The sequence below is a fragment of the Bos indicus x Bos taurus genome, chromosome 10 (assembly GCF_003369695.1).
Source record: "Bos indicus x Bos taurus breed Angus x Brahman F1 hybrid chromosome 10, Bos_hybrid_MaternalHap_v2.0, whole genome shotgun sequence".
NCBI lineage: Eukaryota > Metazoa > Chordata > Mammalia > Artiodactyla > Bovidae > Bos > Bos indicus x Bos taurus.
Genome location: NC_040085.1, coordinates 9,940,673 through 9,961,030, shown reverse-complemented (window position 1 = coordinate 9,961,030; position 20,358 = coordinate 9,940,673). Strand labels below are relative to the sequence as shown.

At 46.5% G+C, this 20,358-nt stretch overlaps 1 protein-coding gene across 2 annotated transcripts in view; it reads right to left on the bottom strand.

The window, feature by feature from the left end:
* PAQR5 (progestin and adipoQ receptor family member 5) overlaps positions 1 to 20,358 on the bottom strand; it is a 98,563-nt gene that overhangs the window by 53,068 nt on the left and 25,137 nt on the right. For both annotated transcript variants that reach the window (XM_027553081.1, XM_027553080.1), the window contains exon 2: positions 5,242 to 5,407. In XM_027553081.1, the coding sequence (XP_027408882.1) occupies positions 5,242 to 5,292 (51 nt within the window). In that variant the 5' untranslated portion in view covers positions 5,293 to 5,407. The remainder of the gene's footprint in view (positions 1 to 5,241; positions 5,408 to 20,358) is intronic.

Genomic DNA, 20,358 nt, shown 5'->3' with positions numbered 1-20,358 from the left:
ACAAAAAGTATTAATGGTAGTAGTCAGAGACTGGCCAGGGGAAAATGGGGAGTTCTTATTTAATGGGTACAGAGTTTCAGTCTTACAAGATAAAAAGGATTATGGAGATGAATGGTAGTGATGGCTGCAAAATGAGGTGAATGTATTTAACACCACAGAACCGTGCACTTAAAAATAGTTAAGATGGTACATTTTATGTTAAGCATATTTTGCCACAATAAAAATAAAAGTTACTCCTAGATTTATCATGTGGCCCAGCAGTCCCACTCCTAGGTGTGTACCTAGAGAATTGAAAATATGTCCACGCAAAAACTTGGACACAAATAACTCGTACATAGCATTACTCATAATAACCAAAAAAAAATGGGAACAACCTAAGTGTTCACCAAGTGATGAATGAATAAACAAACTGGTATATCCATAAATGGAATACTATTCAGCCACAAAAACAAATAAAGTACTAATCCATGCCACAGCACATAGGAACCTTGAAAACACTATGCTGAGTGAAGAAGGCATTCGCAGAAGGCCACCTACTGCATGGTCCTATTTACATGAAATATCCAGAACAGGCACATCCACAGAGACAAAGTACATTAGTGGTTGCCATCGGCCTAGGAGTGGGGGCAGAGGGAAATGCCTGCTAATTGTACAGATTTTCTTACTAAGGTGATGAAAACATTCTAAAATTGACCGTGGTGATGGTTTTGTACAACATACTTTGTGTGTGTCAACATATTAAAACTCACTGAGCTGTATACTCTTACAGGGAGTATTTTATGGTAGTAGTAGTGCTAGTCACTCAGTCGTGTCCAGTTCTCTGCAACCCCACGGCCCGGGCTCCTCTGTCCATTGGATTCTCAAGGCAAGAATACTGGAGTGGGTTGCCGTTTCCTTCTCCAGGGGATCTTCCTGACCCAGGGATCGAACCTGGGTCTCCCACATTGCAGGCAGATTCTTTACCATCCGAGCCACCAGGAAGCCCCATAAATTATATTTTAACAAAACTGTTTAAAAAAAACTTTCAACAGAGAAAATTCAGCTGTAGCATCAAGTTGTCCCTTGCACAGTTCCACCGTGTCATTCACATAGAGTAGGAGATAAATGATGCTCCCCTGAGGTGAGCAACATGACGGCCCTGATCAAACAGCTTTAGAGGTAAAGCCTACCAGGCAGTCAGGAACGCATAATTCCAATATTATACAATTTTTTCTATAGAATAAAATTGCAACACTCTCCACCTCATCTGTGGTTGGCATCATCTTAATCCCCAGTGCAGGCAAGGGCAGTATAAGAAAGAACAATTACAGGCCAACTCAGTAAATAGATTGAAGGATCCTAGTCAAAAATATCAGCTGGTTACAGCAACAGATTAAAAACATACTCCATCATGACCAAGTAATATTTAAATGCAATGTTGGTTTAACATTAGTAAGTTAATCAGTGTAATTAGCCACATTAACAACTTTCAAATGAGTCATATATGACCATCTCAAAAGATATATGATAGAAAAAAGAACTTATTACTGATTAGAGGGGGAAAAATCCTAGGAAATAAGGGATAGAAAGGTATATCCTTAACATGATAAAGGTTATTTAAATATACACACCCAGAGTAAGAGCTAACATTAAGTAACAAAATGCTGAAAGCACTTCTTTGGATTAAAATCAAGAACAATACAAAAGTGCCTGCAATCACAATTCACTTTAATAGAGCTTCTGATTCCCACAGTGGTGATCTAGGCACCCACTTTGAGAAATCCTGGGCTGGAGAAACCAGTTGCTATGAGCTGACCCCTTGCTTCCAGGCGCCCAAGCCCACCCACCCAGCACCACTGATCTGGCTCTGCTTCTGCTCCTTCATAATTAGCCCAACACTCTATTTCATTTTTCTTGGATCGTCACAGTATATCTGTGAGACAGATATTATCTCCATTTCACAGACAAGGACACTGAGTCTTGTCCAAATTCCCACCATAGGTGGCAGAGTACAGTGCGAGGCTGAGAAAAGGTTTGCTTTTCCTCTCTAGAGCCAGCACCTCAGGAACCCTCCTGCCTGTGCCCCTAAATTAAGGCGTCCCGGACAATGTGGTGAGTTTACCTGTAGCCTGGGGGCCAGGGCTATCATTAACAAAAGGTCCTCAATATGACCCAAAATACTCTTGTTTCCTGGCCAAGGGTCATGCCATATTCCACATGAACTTGCTGTCTAGACTTCCCTGTTTGTCTCTAGGTTGGGTTTGGGTAGGAATCAACACCTAGACATTTATTCCACTCTGAGCTCTGTGTTCACGTCTTTCAGAGCTCCCTTGTGTACCTAGGTCTGTTTTTAGGCACCAGGGAGACAAAATTATGAGGCATGCACCCGAGTCACACCTCCTACAGGAAGGGAGAACTGTCCTTTCCTGTAAATAAGCACTTAGCAGGACTGTGCCGGAATCAAGGATGCCAAGAGGTGGTGCCCCACCCCACACTGATGGGTGAGGCTCAGAGAGGGTAGGGAAGTGGCCTAGGCCACACAGCTGGCTAATATATGAAGGGAGAGGCAGCTGTACAGAGCAGCATGCAGAGGTGTCAACCAACAGCTGAAGGGAGAGGGCATCAGCAGCTCCAAGGAGTCAGAAAGGAGGATGGATGAAATGGAGGGGAGGAGATGGAGTAACCTTCTTCAAACAGAGCTCAAGAAAAGAGAATGTCCAATCCAGTGGGGAGACTAGAGAGAGCACCAGTGTGCCTGGAGAAGTGGATTTATGGGTAAAAAACAGTGGAGGAGGTGGATAGGGATACAGCCAGGGAATACCAGCCAGGGAGCTGGGGAGGGAGTCTATGGGAGGGGCAGCTCAATGCCTCCTCCCAACACACTCCACCCCTCCAAGTGCGGAGGGCACAGGAGAGTTGATAATAACAGCCAACATTACTAACTTCATCCCATGCCACGTACCTCCCATAGGGTGCCTCACTTAATTTTCACCACTACCCTAGGAAGCAGATTCTAGCACCACCCCATTTTACAGATGCAGAAACTGAGGTTGGGAGATTAAGGTCACTCTGTGGACCAAGTATTGGAACCCAAAGAGCCCACCAAAAGTAAGTTTAACATTTCTATGAAGTCTCTTATTTTAAATATTCATGCAAATTATGCATTTTCTCCTTAATATGCTTGCATCTGAATATTTTTAAGATGCCATTTCTCCTCCCCAACTAAATCCTCAAATAAAACCACCCTCCAGACAGGTAGAGCCACTGTGTTCCCCCTGGGGCCGCATGAACCTTGCACATGATGCTGGGAAGCCAAGTAGTGGATGTGGGAGCCAAAGGAAAGTTTTGAAGGAAACAGATGTGAGACAGGATGTTGGCTCTGCCTCTGACCAATGCCATTGTACTGAAAAGAAAACTGTCACCTCCATCATTTATGGAAAACTGGACAGAAGACAGATCATCTTCAGCCTCAGGAGCCATCTGGGTCCTTATCCTCAGAACCCCCATACATTCAGAACCCCAGCAGGTGACCCAAGGTCTCCCATGAGAACACTTTCTCTCTTGCATTTCTTTCCTGGGCACAGTCTTGAACCCAGCCTTGACCAAAACTCCCAGGAAGACATCCAAGAAGATACCTATAACCTCTGCCCCAAGAATCCCCACACTAGCCTCATGGTTTCCCAGCTCCAGGTCTTCACTCATACCATTCCTTCCACCTGGACTGCTCTCCCCACCCTCCCCTACCCATCCTCAAAATGCATCTTACAGCTCATCCCCTTCATGGAGCCTTCCCTGATCCCCTCCTCCCCCATGCGACCAACCCCTCCTCTGAACAAATCTGCCCCTCTCTGAGCATACACCCTAACCTACTTGGCTGCGGAAATGCTCCTGAGCGGTTTTAAATCTTCCCAACCAACACAGAGCCCCTTAAGGGTCGGCTTGGTATGTGATTCTTCTCTGGGCTCCACACACAGTAACGCCTTGCACGGAGTAGGCAGTCAATAAAAATGTCGAGTGCGTGGATCAAAGGATCACTCTGTTCCCCTACTCATCACAGCCACTAGTTCTCTGTGGGTAGAACCAGCCAGGGAAACGCACCAGGAAGACACCCACAGCCTCGTGAGAGTGCAGGCAGGACCCCTGCTCGACAGCACTGTGGGGACCCGGCTTCATTTCCAGCGTGTCTCTTACCTGCTGCATCCTCAACTCTACCCTCCAAAAGCACCACATCCTTTTGATTTCACCCCAATGCCTGCTGGCAACACCTAGCCTCGCAGGCTTTTAGGGAGAGGGTCTAGTGGTCTGTCTCCTCTTATTCTTCCACTCATGGTGCCAAGATTGTTTGGGACTTTGTTTTTTTGGGGGGGCAGGGGAGTCATAAGGGCTGGACAGTCAGCTGGGTGGAAAGGAGCTCTCACCCACCTTTCCCGTGACATCTTCCAGGTGAAACGTCTCACCATGAAATAACAGTTATTCTTTTTCAGTCAAAAAGGAAAGAAACATGGACACTTCCCTGGTGGTCCAGTGGTTAAGACTCTGTGCAGGGGACACGGGTTCAATTCCTGGTTCAGGAACTAAGATCCCACATGCCTCATCACCAAAAAAAAAAAACAAAAGGAAGGAAAAATGACACCAAAACAAGGGTGTAATGAGATGACATTACTTTGCAAGGGCAGGAGGAGAGGCACCACTGGCCACAGCCCGCAGGCAGCATGGCCTCACCTAAGTCTCACTAAAAACACAGACTGTCACTGCATTCCAGGTGTTTCAGGGTAGCTTCCCCCGAGCACTCAGGCAAAGGAGGTGCAACGACTCTCCCTGATTGCCTCAACTCACACCTGGCTCAGGCCTCCTGCAAGGAGGAACAGCAGCAAAGCCACACTCAGGTGACTCTGCCCCTCGCCTGCTTCCAAGCACCCATGAGAGACAATACTTAAAAAGCTGCCACTCAGCCGGTGCTGCTGGCTTCATCTCTGCAGCCTGACTCTGTAGTCTCAATAATGGCTCTGTTTCAGGATAAAATACAGATGTCACAGGCAAGCGCTACAACTCAAATACAGTTTCAGGATCACTTCCATTTTCAGGTTTGGTGCAGGTGAGGGAAACAGGCAGCCTGAATTCCCCAAGGGAATCCGTGAGGGACTCCTTGCAGAGGGTGGGTCTACACAGAGAAGACTGGGTGGAGACACAGCAGCCCGCATGTTGCAGAGGCCAAGCCCTGGTCGCAGCCTGGAACTCAATCACTGGAACGAGAGCACATACCTGGGGCACCTGCTCCATGCTCAGCAGCCTGGGTAGCTTCAGGCTCAGCATCTTGAAGTCAGGCTGGGAAGACCGGTGGGTGACAGCCGGTCCCTGTCACCAGGACTTGCTCAAAGTTCTTACATGGCTCCGGGCGCCTCTGGCCAGCCGGATCTGAGCCGTTTCACTGAAAGAGGACAGCGGGAAGAGCTCCAGTGAGTGTCAGCCTAACTCCAGCTGGGTCAAGACTGTTTAACTACAGAACAGACCTTTGCTTGTGATGGCAAAATAACCAGGCTGCCTTAAAAACAACAGAGAAACAGACTGCTGAGTCATTCACTCTGAGAGTGATGGAGGAAGGTAATTAAATCACAATAGGGCAATCATAAAATTATAGCAATGGAAAGGGCCACGGAGGTTACCCAGCGCCCTTGTGTTACACAAGAGGGTCAGAGGCGTAGCGCAACCTCCCCAAGGCCACACAGCTTAGTGAGAGCTTGGGGCTGCTCACTCTCCCTGCATCAGGTGCTACCCCTGGACAGACAGTGTGATCCAGGTCTGGGCCACCGAGAGCTGTCCTCCAAATCACCCAAAGAGAGGCAGCTTTTCCAGAAGGCTCACGGGGGCGGGGCTGCCCTGAGACACACAGAAGGACCAGGCCAGGCCAATCTAAGACACTTGGAGTCAAAGCAACAGGACTGTTTAAATGCAGGATTAACAGGTATGAGTAATGTAAACTAGAGGAACCCAAAGCCAAGGAAAAGGCCCAAGAAACTGATAAGTACTATTAGTAGCTCGGTTCAGCAAAAGAATGAGCAGAGCTAGGAATTTGCCACAGTCAATGCCTCACCTACTCCCATAATCACTGGGCCAGAATCTGCCGCCTCTTTAGAGCTCCCAAGGGGTTCTGTCCCTGCCTCCAAAAGGCCTGAAGACCTGGCTTGTACCTCTCTCGTAGCACCAACCACATCTGACTGCAGGCGGAGCTACCGGCCGAGGCCTTGTCTCCCCTGCACACACCCAGCCCCTAGCGACCGGGGAGGATGATCCCGAGATGGCCGGAATCTCAGGGTGTGTGCCTGGCTCATCCTGGGCCTTCAGCAAACGCTTTTTTAATGATGCAAAGTTGTTCACCCTTTGAACCTAAGGTGTGCTTTTGCTTCTGCACTTTGTTTGTACTTTTGCTTCTTATTATAGTTCCTTATTGTTCTATGTGTTATTATCTGAAACTATGTAGCAAAGTACAATGTAGTTCAGTTCAGCCGCTCAGTCGTGTCCGACTCTTTGCGACCCCACGAATCGCAGCCCGCCAGGCCTCCCTGTCCATCACCAACTGACGGAGTTCACTGAGACTCACGTCCATCGAGTCGGTGATGCCATCCAGCCATCTCATCCTCTGTCGTCCCCTTTTCCTCCTGCCCCCAATCCCTCCCAGCATCAGAGTCTTTTCCAATGAGTATGAGGTGGCCAAAGTACTGGAGTTTCAGCTTTAGCATCATTCCTTCCAAAGAACACCCAGGGCTGATCTCCTTTAGAATGGACTGGTTGGATCTCCTTGCAGTCCAAGGGACTCTCAAGTTATGTTTCATCATAAATATGCTTTTATTAAAAACACTGGGGTAAGTAAGTATTCACCACAGTCAAAAGGTGGCAGTGAAAGGGATAGAGAAGAATAATTAAAATAGTTGGTTTCGAAACCTCACTACGGGATTAAAGACAAGGAGGGAATTTTAAGGCTGTCTGGGAAACTGTTGTAAGCTAGTGACCACTCAAGAAAGGAATCCAGTAACCTAGCAACAATCTACACTACCTTGAAAGAAGACCAGGTGCATCCAAGCGCATCCGGGCACACTCAAGCCACAAACCCTGACAGTTAAAATACAGGACAATATGGGGTCTGAGTCTTGTTATGCGAAGTCAGGGAGCTAATGGTCCTTGAAGAGCAGAATCTCTGACTGTAGTCAAGAGAGGAAAATAAGTGAAAGCGGAAAGAAAGTAGGTGAAAGGGGACATTACACCAAAGCCTGAGATGAATTACCATATGGAGAATCCCAGGGACGGGGAAGCCTGGTGGGCTGCCGTCTCTGGGGTCGCACAGAGTTGGACACGACTGAAGTGACTTAGCAGCAGCAGCAGCAGTAATGTTACCATCCTTTTGCTAATATACATATGATTTAACAGGGCCATCACAGTCCTGGTTAGACCACACAGGGTCAAAGGAGGAATTAATGATGTAAACCTTGATGTCTGCCCAAGAATGAGGAAGGAGGTGGTCTTCTCCCCTCCTCACTTTTTCTCTGATTCTAAGATGTAGCTCTCTTTGTTCTAGGGGCTGAGCTCCCTTGCCTGCCCACTGTATCTCTTATAAGCATCCTATACTAATAAACTCACTCTTTGCCTATGGCTTTGCCTAATGCTGAATTCTTTTTGCAGTGAGACAAAAGAACCTCAGCTTGATAAGCCCTGACACCAGGCAAGTGGTTTCAATTAAAAGAGTGGGTTTGAGTCCCCTCCTAAATCAGTGATCATGGGTTCAAATCCCATCCAAGGAGTGTGGCTTCAGAAACAACTCAAGCACCCATCAGCTCGTGGATAGATAAATTAGCAAATAAACAAGATGCAGTCTACACATGCAATAGAATATTACTCAGTTTTAAAAAGGAATGAAGTTTTAATGCATGGATGAAACTTGAAAAAATTACACCAGGTGAAATAAACCAGTCTCAAAAGGCCAAATATTGTATGATTCCAGTTATATGAGGTGCCTGGCATAGGGGAATTTACAGAGCCAGAAAAGAGGTTGGAGTTGTTGTTTAAGGGGTACCGAGTTTCTGTTTGGGAGGATTAAAAGTTCTCAAAAGGGATAGTGGTGATGGTTGTTCAATACTATAAATGTAAAATGCACTTAAAAATGATAAATTTTATGTTGTGTCTATTTTACCACGTTAAAAAAGTAGTTACAGAACATTTCTGAATGACAAAATAATAGAGAAAATAATTTTTTTTAATTGTTACATTTTACCTGGGTACATTTTGGCCAGGTTAAAAAAGAAGAGTTGATACTTTGCAAACAAATGAGCAGCAGCTGCGTAAGTGGACCTGGCAGGTTTTGGTTCTCCTGGATTCCCAGCCTCAATTACCAAGCCACTTTCACCCCCAGACACACCACTACCTTCCCTGGCAGCAGGAAGAGAGCTGACAGGCTCAGCTTGAGTCTCCAGGGGAATATCACAAAAACCCCTAGCAATAATGGGGCCAAGGCTGCGTCTCCATGGGCCGGCCTACCTTGGTCCCCTGGTTCTCCCTGAATTTCAATGTCATGAGCAAGAAAAAGGAAAGAAACGGTCCCTACCCTCACAGCACACACCATCCAGGAAGACTGACCCAACGAAACATACAACAGGAGGGTAATACTAAGTAGCATGTGATTCATCCTCTTCTTCATTCAGCCAAGGTGTCTGGCATTTTTATCACGCAATGAATAAGAGTAAGGGCTCAATGTAAAGATGATTACATCCTGTGAACTGCAGCAGCTGGAGGGAAAAAATGAGGATTTAGCTGAAATAAAAATTGCATGGGTTTGTGACACACAGAATGGAGGAAAATAGATGTCCAGGAAAAATGAAGATGAAAAGACTGTCCTTGTCTCCAAGAAACGCATAAAGAAAAAGATAAGACATATGAACTCAACTAACCAGGACAAGTCACCCTTGAAGGCGAGGACCTCCCACCCACTCTGCGTCAGGCCTCTGCTGCCCACCTTGCCCGCCCATCTGGTCTCTTTCACCCTCACCACCCTGGCTCATATCGCCAGGCAGAGCAGTTCAGGGCCTCCGAACTGGATTAAAGCCACATCGGTTCTAAGCCCAGTTCGCCATTTCCTGTGCAATTCCAGGCAAGCAACGTAACTCCGTGTGCCTCAGTTTCCCCATCTGTGAAATGGAAAAAACAGTGGTACTTTCTTCCTAGCGTGGTGGTTATGATTAGATGAGAGAAGAACCCATGCAAAGGGCCTGCCCTCAGGGAAAGGGCCAATAAGCACTTGCTCCTGTTACTAATTTTCAGGTAGGAAAATTAATTTTCTATTTTACAGGCAGGAAAACTAAGGTGTTGAAAAGTGACGGGGCTTGCAGATCTCACAGATAGTAGAGCTATCATCTGATTTCTGGTTTGTGTGGATGGAGGTAGAGGAGGGTTGGGGTGTGGATGGTGATGCTTCTGGAGTTGTGTTATTTGATCTGAGGGCCACAGGCTGCATAGAGATTGGGGGCTTTGAAACGACACTCTGTGGGCCCCTAAGCTGCACTTCAGGGACCACTTTTTTTTGGGGGGTAGGGGGTTGTACCAGTAACTAGGAGAACAAGGAAGTGACTTCTCCCCTATTTTAACCAGAAGATGTCTTAGTTTTTTTCTGAATTATAGTGGAAACGTAAGTCCTCTCTTTGAGAAGAAAACATTAAGAAGCATAAGTTTCCTTTTAAAAAGAGAACTGAAGGACTTTCAACTCTGATCCCGTGGTTAAGAATCTGCCTTCCAAGGCAGGGATCACAGGTTTGATCCCTGATTGGGAAACTAAGATCCCTCACACTGTAGGTCAACTAAGCCCTTCAAAAAATAAAATAAAATAAAAAAAGAGAAATTTATTTTTATTAAAGAGAGTCAAGTTTGGGCTTCTCTGGTGGCTCAGACAGTAAAAGAATCTGCCTGCAATGCAGGAGATGGGGGTTTGATCCCTGGGTCAGGAAGATCCCCTGGAGAAGGGAATGGCAGCCCACTCCAGTATTCTTGTCTGGAGAATTCCATGGACAGAGGAGCCTGGCAGCCTACAGTCCATGGGGTCGCATAGAGTCAGATGCCACTGAGCAACTAACACTTTAACTATCTGTCTCAGGCTAGTGCTCCATCCATATTCCTGGTCTCCCCACTCGTGCTCCCTCACTGCCCCCCACCCAGTAAACATTAGCCTACACACTGTATCCCAGGCCTGAAAGGACATGGCCAGCTAAACATCACCTCCCAAATATGTTTACATATTAGGTAGCTGAATATAAACAGATGACCTACTTCCCACACGAGAGTCCAAAAAAAAAAAAAAAAAAACCCACCAGGTGCCTCTGTCCATGGAATTCTCCAGGCAAGAATAATGAAGTAGGTTGCCATTCCTTTCTTCAGGGGATCTTCCCAACCCAGGGACTGAACCCTGGGTCTCCCATATTGCAGGCAGATTCAGGTCCCTGGGTCTCCTGTATTGCAGGCAGATTCTTTGCTACCTGAGCCACCAGGGAAGACTGATAACTTCTAGGGATGCAAATGAACTAGTAGTACATACTCTCTTTATTTAATTTTTTTTCTTTGCCATTTTTTTTATTTCAATTGAAGGCTAATTACTTTACAATATTGTATTGGTTTTGCCATACATTGACATGAATCAGCCATGGGTGTACATGTGTTCCCCATTCTAAACCCCTCTCCCCCCTCCCTCCCCATCCCATCCCTCTGGGTCATCCCAGTGCACCAGCCCTGAGCACCCTGTCTCATGCATCGAATCTGGACTGGCGATCTGTTTCACATATGATAATATACATGTTTCAATGGTATTCTCTCAAATCATCTCACCCTCGCCTTCTCCCACAGAATCCAAAAGTCTGTTCTTTACATCTTTGTCTCTTTTGCCATCTTGCATATAGGGTCATCGTCACCATCTTTCTAAATTCCATATATATGTGTTAGTATACTGTATTGGTGTTTTTCTTTCTGACTTACTTCACTCTGTGTAACAGGCTCCAATTTCATCTACCTCATTAGAATTGATTCAAATGCATTCTTTTTAGTGGCTGAGTAATATTCCATTGTGTATATGTACCACTGCTTTCTTATCCATTCATCTGCCAATGGACATCTAGGTTGCTTCCATTTCCTGGCTATTGTAAACAGTGCTGCGATGAACATTGGGGTACACGTGTCTCTTTCAATTCTGGTTTCCTTGGTGTGTATGCCCAGCAGTGGGATTGCTGGATCATATGGCAGTTCTATTTCCAGTTTTTTAAGGAATCTCCACACTGTTCTCCATAGTGGCTGTACTAGTTTGCATTCCCACCTTAAAAGGGTTCCATTTTCTCTGCACCCTCTCCAGAATTTATTGTTTGTAGACTTTTTGATAGCAGCCATTCTGACTGGTGTGAGATGGTATACCTCATTGTGGTTTTGATTTGCATTTCTCTGATAATGAGTACACACTCTCTTTATTACATTAATTTATTAATTTAGTTAGACATGCCTATTTAGAATCCCTTACCATATCCACTGCTAACTGCTAAGTCGCTTCAGTCGTGTCCGACTCTGTGCGACCCCAGAGACGGCAGCCCACCAGGCTCCCCCATCCCTGGGATTCTCCAGGCAAGAACACTAGAGTGGGTTGCCATTTCCTTCTCCAATGCATGAAAGTGAGAAGTGAAAGGGAAGTCGCTCAGTCGTGTCCGACTCGTGGCAACCCTATGGACTGCAGCCTACCAGGCTCCTCCGTCCATTAATTTAAAAATATTGTTTTTCCACTTCTAGTTCATAGAAATAAGTGTATTCATAATCTCCATATGCATCTTTGACCAAAGGATCTTCATTTAACACTTTTTGGAGTCACCTAACACAGTTAAAGTGAAAAATATTCTTATTTCCCTCCAAGTTATTTGAAAGCTACACTTTTGGGGGCTTCCCTAGCAGTCCAGTGGTTAAGACTCTGCCTTCCAATGCATGGGGTGTGGGTTTGATCCCTGGTTGGGGAACTAAAGTCCCACATGCCACAGGATGCAGCTGAAAATTTTAAAAAAGAAAGGAAAAAAGCTGTATTTTTTGAAGTTGTGTTTAATGCTCTTGCTAAAAATGTATCCCAAGTCACAAGTATTCATTTACTATTATGGCACTCTATGGCAAATTGCTTTCAAACACTTCACACAGACAGTATGATGTGAAAATGTTAGTTTTAACCCATATCCCTGGGGTTGTGGTTCATTAGCATTTGAAAGACAAACCTTAAGCTCACACTCCAGAGGCCACAACTTTGGTTCAGTTGTGGTTACTTTTGATCAACACCAGAGCGTTTGCTAATTAGCCGGATGGATGCTGTCTCACTGGAAAAATGAGTGGAATTAGAGATGTGTACACTGATGAGAAGTGCTGCATAGGCACCTCCCCTCCTGCATGAGCAGAGGGTGCCCCAGAGTGGCTGCGCCTCTGCATGAGCCCAAATGAGCCCTTTCAGGATAATTCTGGGCTTGAACCCACGAGTTCAACTGACACGTAGCAGCAGACAACTGTCATATTAGCCTCATACGAACTTTCAAGAAAGGTGCGTAAGAGCCCCTCAGAGGGTAAGTTGCAGAGACTTCATCTGCTAATGAAACAGGTCATCTTAATTGTTTTGTGGGCTTCTCTGGTGGCTCAGTCAGGAATGAATCTGCTTGCTGGAAGCTATCTGTATAGGGGCGAGGGGTGGGAGCGGAGCGGACACAGGACTCAGCCTGACACACTTACTCTGCTGCGCCACCTGGTGGTGGGGCTGGGGGTCCTCCAGCCCTCATGGACCTGAAAGTACTGTATTTCCTAAGCGCCTGAGACGGTATTTCCAGGAACTTCAGATGTGCTCAGCTGGAAGTCACACCACTACTTTGCATACCACTAAGATAACACACACACACAAAAACTACCAACTATAATCAGGAGACAGAGCTGATTGGAAATGAATCCTGATTTCAGAGCTGTTTTAATGGTGTTTTTTTTTAAGTACACATAGTAATTGATAACAAGTGATTGGCCCTAGTCAGCTTGCATAGCTACTCTCTCCAGACCCACTACGACTTTACAGGGATCATTAAAAGCTCCTTTACAACAAAACCAGTACTTGTAAATGGGAGACCAGATTTCTGGGAATAAATCTCAATCTGTATCACATTTTTGTCCCTCTCTCTTTTTAAATTGATCATGTGTATCAGGTGCCTTCTGAAAGGATCCCAAACAAACACCGATGGGGAAAGATTCGGGTGATCATGTCTTCCCCCAAACAGCCCATCCACTGCTCTAAATAAAGGAACAGAGGGACTCTGAATAGGAAGAAGTCTGGATGGGCCAAACTCCCTCTTTTCTGAAAAATATCATGTTGGAAAACATAAAATTTCTCATTGGGCATACATAGCAAAGGCAAAGAATGCTGTTTGGTAGGGAATTTCTCCATAGCTTGCTTTTAGAAAAATTGGAAAAATGAGATCGGAAAGCTCGGAGAGGTCATCTGTCCAAAGTACCATGGGATGCATGATCACATTCATTGATCAAAAGAAGCGAGATTAATAACAGGAGTTCAGTTACCATGAGAAACCAGTGCAGAGTACCTGGAGAGGGAACTAGAGTCACCTTTCCCCCCACTCATCAGCCTGTCCTAGGCTGGGTGGGGCTCAGAGGTGTCTGAACACAGGTTGGTACAGGTAAGGCCCCACATTCATGGGCATGGCAGGAAGCTGCTGGCTAAGGGGCTGCCGCTGGTGAGGCTTGGGGCCTGAGCTGGCTGAGGACAGAAGAGCAGTGTCTGAGTCACCCTTCTGATCCTCTGCCTCCTCCAGGGCTCTTGTCTATATGTCCTTCATGGTAAAGAGAAAACAGCCCAGCATTTGCATCCCATCACTGTGCCAGAGGATCACCAAAGTGCCCACTACCACAGAGGACTGAATTTGCACTTGGGGAAGACGGTGTGAGGCAGAGTCTAGGCGTAGCCCCACGACACCTTCAGACATGAAAATTAAAATCTTTTGAGCATCAAAGGACACTATCAAGAAAACAATGATAGCCCACAGAATGAGAGAAAAATATTTGCAAAAAATATGACCGATAAGAGATTCAGTTCAGTTCAGTGGCTCAGTCGTGTCTGACTCTTCGACCCCATGGACTGCAGCATGCCAGGCTTCCCTGTCCATCACCAACTCCTGTAGCTTGCTCAGACTCGTGTCCATCAAGTCTGTGATGCCATCCAACCATCTCATCCTCTGTCGTCCCCTTTTCCTCCTGCCCTTAATCTTTCCCAGCATCAGGGTCTTTTCCAATGAGTCAGCTCTTCATGTCAGGTGGCCAAAGTATTGGAGCTTCATGTTGGAACCAGTCTCTTGTTCCATGTCTGGTTCTAACTGTTGCTTCTTGACCTGCACGCAGATTTCTCAGAAGGCAGGTAAGGTGGTCTGGTATTCCCATCTCTTTCAGAATTGCCCATAGTTTGTTGTGATCCACACAGTCAAAGGTTTTGGTATAATCAATAAAGCAGAAGTAGATGCTTTCCTGGAACTCTCTTGCTTTTTTGATAATTCAACAGATGTTGGCAATTTGATCTCTGGTTCCTCTGCCTTTTCTAAATCCAGGTTGAACATCTGGAAGTTCTCAGTTCAGCTGAAGCCTCGCTTGAAGAATTTTGAGCATTACTTTGCTAGCATGTGAGATGAGTGCAATTGTGCGGTATTTGAACACTTTTAGCATTGCCTTTCTTTGGGATTGGAATGAAAACTGACCTTTCCAGTCCTATGGCCAGTGCTGAGTTTTCCAAATTTGCTGGCATATTGCATGCAGCACTTTAACAACATCATCTTTTAAAAAGTGAAATAGTTCAGCTGGAATTCCATCACCTCCACTAGCTTTGTTCGCAGTGATGCTTCCTAAGGCCCACTTGACTTGGGACTCCAGGATGTTTGGCTTTAGGTGAGTGATCACAGCATCGTGGTTATCTGGGTCATTTAGATCTTTTTTGTGCAGTTTTCTGTGTATTCTTGCCACCTCTTCTTAATATCTTCTGCTTCTGTTAGGTCCATACCATTTCTGTCCTTATTGTGCCCATCTTTACATGAAATGTTCCCTTTGTATCTCTAATTTTCTTGAAGAGATCTCTAGTCTTTTTCATTCTATTGTTTCCCTCTATTTCTTTGCACTGATCACTTAGGAAGGCTTTCTTATCTCTCCTTGCTATTCTTTGGAACTCTGCATTCAGATGGGTATATCTTTCCTTTTCTCCTTTGCCTTTAGCGTCTCCTCTTTTCTCAGCTATTTGTAAGGCCTCATCCAACAACCATTTTGCCTTTTTCTTGGGGATGGTCTTGATCACTGCCTCCTGTACAATGTCACGAACCTCTGTCCATAGTTCTTCAGGCACTCTATCAGATCTAATCCCTTGAATCTATTTGTCACTTCCACTGTATAATCGTAAGGGATTTGATTTAGGTCATACCTGAATGGTCTAGTGGTTTTGCCTACTTTCTTCAAGTTAAGTCTGAATTTTGCAATAAGGACAAAATGTAGTCCACTAGAGAAGGGAATGGCAAACCACTTCAGTATTCTTGCCTTAAGAACCCTATGAATGGTATGAAAAGGCCAGTCCTCATATATATACCCAAAAGAATTGACTGTGCAACCCCAGAGACGGCAGCCCACCAGGCTCCCCCGTCCCTGGGATTCACCGGGCAAGAACACTGGAGTGGGTTGCCATTGCCTTCTCCAAAAGAACCGAAAGCAGGGAGTAAACAGATGCATGCACACCCGTGTTCATAACATCATTAGTCACAACAGCTAAAAGGTGGAGATGATCCAACTGTCCATCAGCAGATGAATGCGTAAACAAAACATGGAACATACATACAATGGAATATGATTCAGCCTCAAAAAAGAGTGATATTCTGACACATACAACCACGTGGCTGAACCTTGAAAGCATGCTAAGGGAAGTGAGCCATACACCAAAGGACAAACATTGTTGATTTCACTTGTATCAGGTACAAATTCAAATCTATACAGAGAGAAAGTAGAATGGCGGTTGCCAGAGGTTAGGGGGAGGAAGAGATGGGGGTTACTGTTTACTGGGTACAGAGTTCTGTTTGGGATGACGAAGGAGTTCTGGAAATGGACAGTGGTGATGGCTGCACAACACACTGTCAATGCACTGCATGTTACTGAATACACTTAACAAGGGTTAAGATGCTAAATTTTATGTAGTATATATTTTACCCCAACAGAAAGAAGTATATACTAAAAAAGCATTGTTGAGTTTTATAGTTTGCTCCATAAGTTAGCTATTCTTGTATTAATATAAAATTTCATTTTCTCCAAATCTTCCAGAAAAAAAGTATAGATCATAAATATATATATACACTGTCTTAGCCCCTACAGGTTGCTGTAACAAAACACCATAAACTGGATAGCTTATAAACAACAAATATTTATTCCTCATGGCTCTAGAGGCTGGAAGTCCAAGACTAAGCACCAGTATGGCTGGACCCTGGGGGAGGCTCTCTTCTGGGCTGCAGGCTGCCAACTTCCTGCTGGGCCCTCACATGGCAGGAACGGCAAGGGGGCTCTCTCAGGCCTCTTCTATACAAGGGCACTAGTCCCATTCATGAAGGTTCTGCCTGATTACGTCCCAAATGCCCACCTCCTAATACCAATGCACTGACTGGCATTAGGACTTCAACATATGAACTCTGGGGCCGGGGATGCAAACACTCAGATGACAGCATGCGCATGCACACATATACACGTCAATCACATGCCACTTATTGCTGCAAAATCCCTCTTTCTTTCAGAAGCAAGACTAGTTCAACCCACCCCTATTCCTATTCTGTAGATGAAGACCTCAGATAGGAAACGACTTGTCTGAGGTCACTTAGTGGTGGCTTGACACAGTCAGAATGAACGAGATCTGTACTGAACAGTGGGAATATATGAATAGATGGGCAACAGGATTGAAAGACCAGTAGTCCCAGTGCCAGTCCGTAAACTTACCACAGGGAGAGAAGAACCAAAGCCCAGGAGAGTGAATGGGTCTCTCCTTAGCTGAATGACTTGCATCTGAACTCCAGCCTGCCCACGGCCAGGGTCAAACACCTACCTCAGCAAAATACACGTAATTTCCAGATAGCTCACCAGTAATTAAAACCGCGATTACTGTGTCTGTTAATGCAGTGTTTTCCAAACTGCAGTTCACAATCTGTCAGCAGATCACAAAGTCAAATAGTGGATCATGACTAGCATTTAAAAACTGAATAGTTTGCAAAAGAACAGAAAGTATCCGTGTATTGCATAGAGTCCAGATAAGTATTGTTTTGTGATACTTGTTATGTATGTTACGTATATTTGCTTTGCTACTCGTGACCATATGTGTGTACTTGGTCACAAGATAAAAAAGGTATTTCTTTTTAAAACTATTTTTCTAGTTTTACTGAGGCATAATTAACAATTAAAAATTATATCTATTCAAGGTGTAGAATTTGATGATTCTCTGTACCTGCATGCTTAATCGCTCAGCTGTCTCTGACTATTTGCGACCCCATGGACCCTGCCAGGCTCTTCTGTCCATGGAATTCTCCAGGCAAGAATACTGGAGTGGGTTGCCAGTTGCTTCTCCAGAGGATCTTCCCAGCCCAGGGATTGAACCCGGGTCTCTCACACTGCAGGCCGATTCTTTACCATCTGAGCCACTAGAGAAGCTCCCTGAGGTGAAGACTCCCCTTGGCCATTTCCAAGGACTTTGCTGGACTGAGTAATTCCCCCGACTCTCACTTGTTAATTCCCACTGGGCCAGGGCTATGGGAAGCTAAAATGAGATCACGGATATGAACATACTTCCTAACCACAAATTATAAGTAAAGATTAGTGAGTTTATTACTATTAGTAGTACCAGGCTGCTACTATTTACTATAAATATCACCACATTCAGGAGAGCGCGAGCATCAGCTGCAATTGCTGCTGGATGGTGCTGTTTAACCTGAGGTCCAAGAACATCCCCCAGCCTTCGGAAGTTCATAAAATTACAGGTAAAAGTGTGTGTGTGCACGCGTGTGTGTGTACAGGAACATATGCATATGTAAAGCGCTGGGGATAGGGATTCCAAGGCGTTCCACCGAATTCCAGTGAGCCAAGAAGGTTCAGAGCCACCAGCACCTGGGTTAAAGCCACACCCCCAGGGAACATGGAGCCCAGAGGACACCTCCCCCTCGCCACCCCGCAACTGCAGGCCGGGAGCGGACTCCCAGCTGGGGGAAACAGCGGGACCCTCGGGATCCTCTGGCTGTGTCTACCAGTCTGGGGAACGAGGGCAGTGTACTTTTCAGAAACCTGTTTCTGTCCCCTGGAAACTGGTCCCACAGGCTGGGCGGGGCAGCCCTTCAGGAGCAGCCGGCTCTGCAGCCTCTGACCGCGACCATCCACACCCACAGCCCCACCCCACAGAGGTGCCAAGTGTGGTTCTCAGGCAGACTCAGCAGCTCTCCGGGGGCAGGGGGAGGGCTACAGGGGCCCAACAGGAAAGAGCTATCTGTGGGACAGCCAGAGTGCCCCAGGCAGGAGTGGCAGCCGCCCCAATGCCAGGCCTTGGACCTCCCGGAGCCTCTCCACGCTGGCCAGGCTCTGAGACCCCCTAGTATCCTCATGCTCTGCCTGCCTTGCAGGCCCAGCAGCCCTCCTCCAGGAAGACGTCTTCCCCAGGTACACCCTCCGCCCCTCGTTCCTTTCCCGGAGCACCTCTGGATGCAGTGAGGGGGTGAGGATCATGGACTCGAGTCAGACAGACCTGGTCTGCAGTCCCAGCCCCTCTGCTCACTAGCACCCCTGGGTCAGGTCCCCTAACCTCAGCACTGGTCCCAGCCCTCGCTTGTGAGGGGAGGAGTGAGCAGAGCAATGTGCATGGGCTCTTTACATCAAGCCAGGCCTGCCCCAGGCACCTCAGTAAATGGCAATTACTATACCTGTTGGGTTATGTATCGTTCTCTGATTGTTTTAGGTGCGGTTGTTTCGGCAGCCGCCACTAGATTCCTTGAAGACAGGCCCTGGATCTGTTTTATATAAGAGACTCAATAAAAGAACGTTGACTGTTCTGCTCAGAGATGGTCCACTCATTCACATGTCTACCTATCACCCGCAAAGTGAGGCTACCAGACGCTGGCACTCCACCGAGAGCTGGGCACGTGGTGTCACCACAAGCTGTGCCTTGGGGGAGCCACAAGCAGAACAAACTGTTGTTGTTCTGTCGCTCAGTCGTTTCCGACCCTTTGTGGCCCCATGGAGTGCAGCACGCCAGGCTTCCCTGTCTCTCTGAGTCTGCTCAAACTCATGTCCATTGAGTCGGTGATGCCATCCAACCATCTCATCCTCTGTTGCCCGCTGTTCCTCCTGCTCTCAGTCTTTCCCAGCATCAGGGAAAAACCATAGCTTTGACTATACAGAACAAGGAAGTCGCACAAACAGGGGGCCCAGTGGGTTAGATACTATGTGGATGACAGAAACGGTTCTATGGTGGCATCTGTGGGAAGGGGGTGCCCTTGGGTTTGAGGGGAGTTTAGGTCAACTTTACAGAGAAGGTGACACATATTCGTTGCATAAGAGGTCAGAGAGGATCTGTTTGGAGAGGGCATGCAAAGGCCCAGAGGCATGTTACAGGAAGTCACCGCTCTGGGCACCTTCAGAAAGAGTGTGAGGTAAGTGTCCTCTTCTGCCTAACTAGGGGCAGAGTTGGGTGTGCCAGGAGGGAGCCCAGGATTACCACGGGGACTGGGCATCAGGAGGAAGGTCAGCCCCACTAGGGAGGTGTTCCTAACTTTTTTCCCCACACTTGCTCACTCATCCACTTTCCTACAGGAGGCAGCTGCTTGGGCGAGAGGGAAAGGGAAGATGTGGGGAGCAGGGGGCATCCTCAGGGGGTGGTTCCGACCTCCACTCACTCCTGCTAAGGAGTCAAGCATCACACCACCCAGAGCCGGGTCTGTTCTCATTGCTCCCTTCCCTAAAACTGGACTGGGACTCCCCCATGGTCCAGGGTTAAGAAATTACCTTGCAACGCAGGGGACACAAGTTTGATCCCTGGTCGGGAAACTATGATCCCATATGCTGCAGGGCAACAAAGCCTGAGCACCATAACTAGAGAGTTTCCACAGCGAAATGGAAGATCCTGCATGACGCAACGAAGATCCCACGTGCCACAACGAAGACCCAATGCCACTAAATGGAGAAAGAAATATTTTAAAATGAATAAATACAACCAGACTTACTGGGACACCCCTTCTCCTCCACTCCTCAAAGCCACTGAAACTTGAGATTTGCCTTGTCTCTGTCCCTTGCCACCTGCCCTCT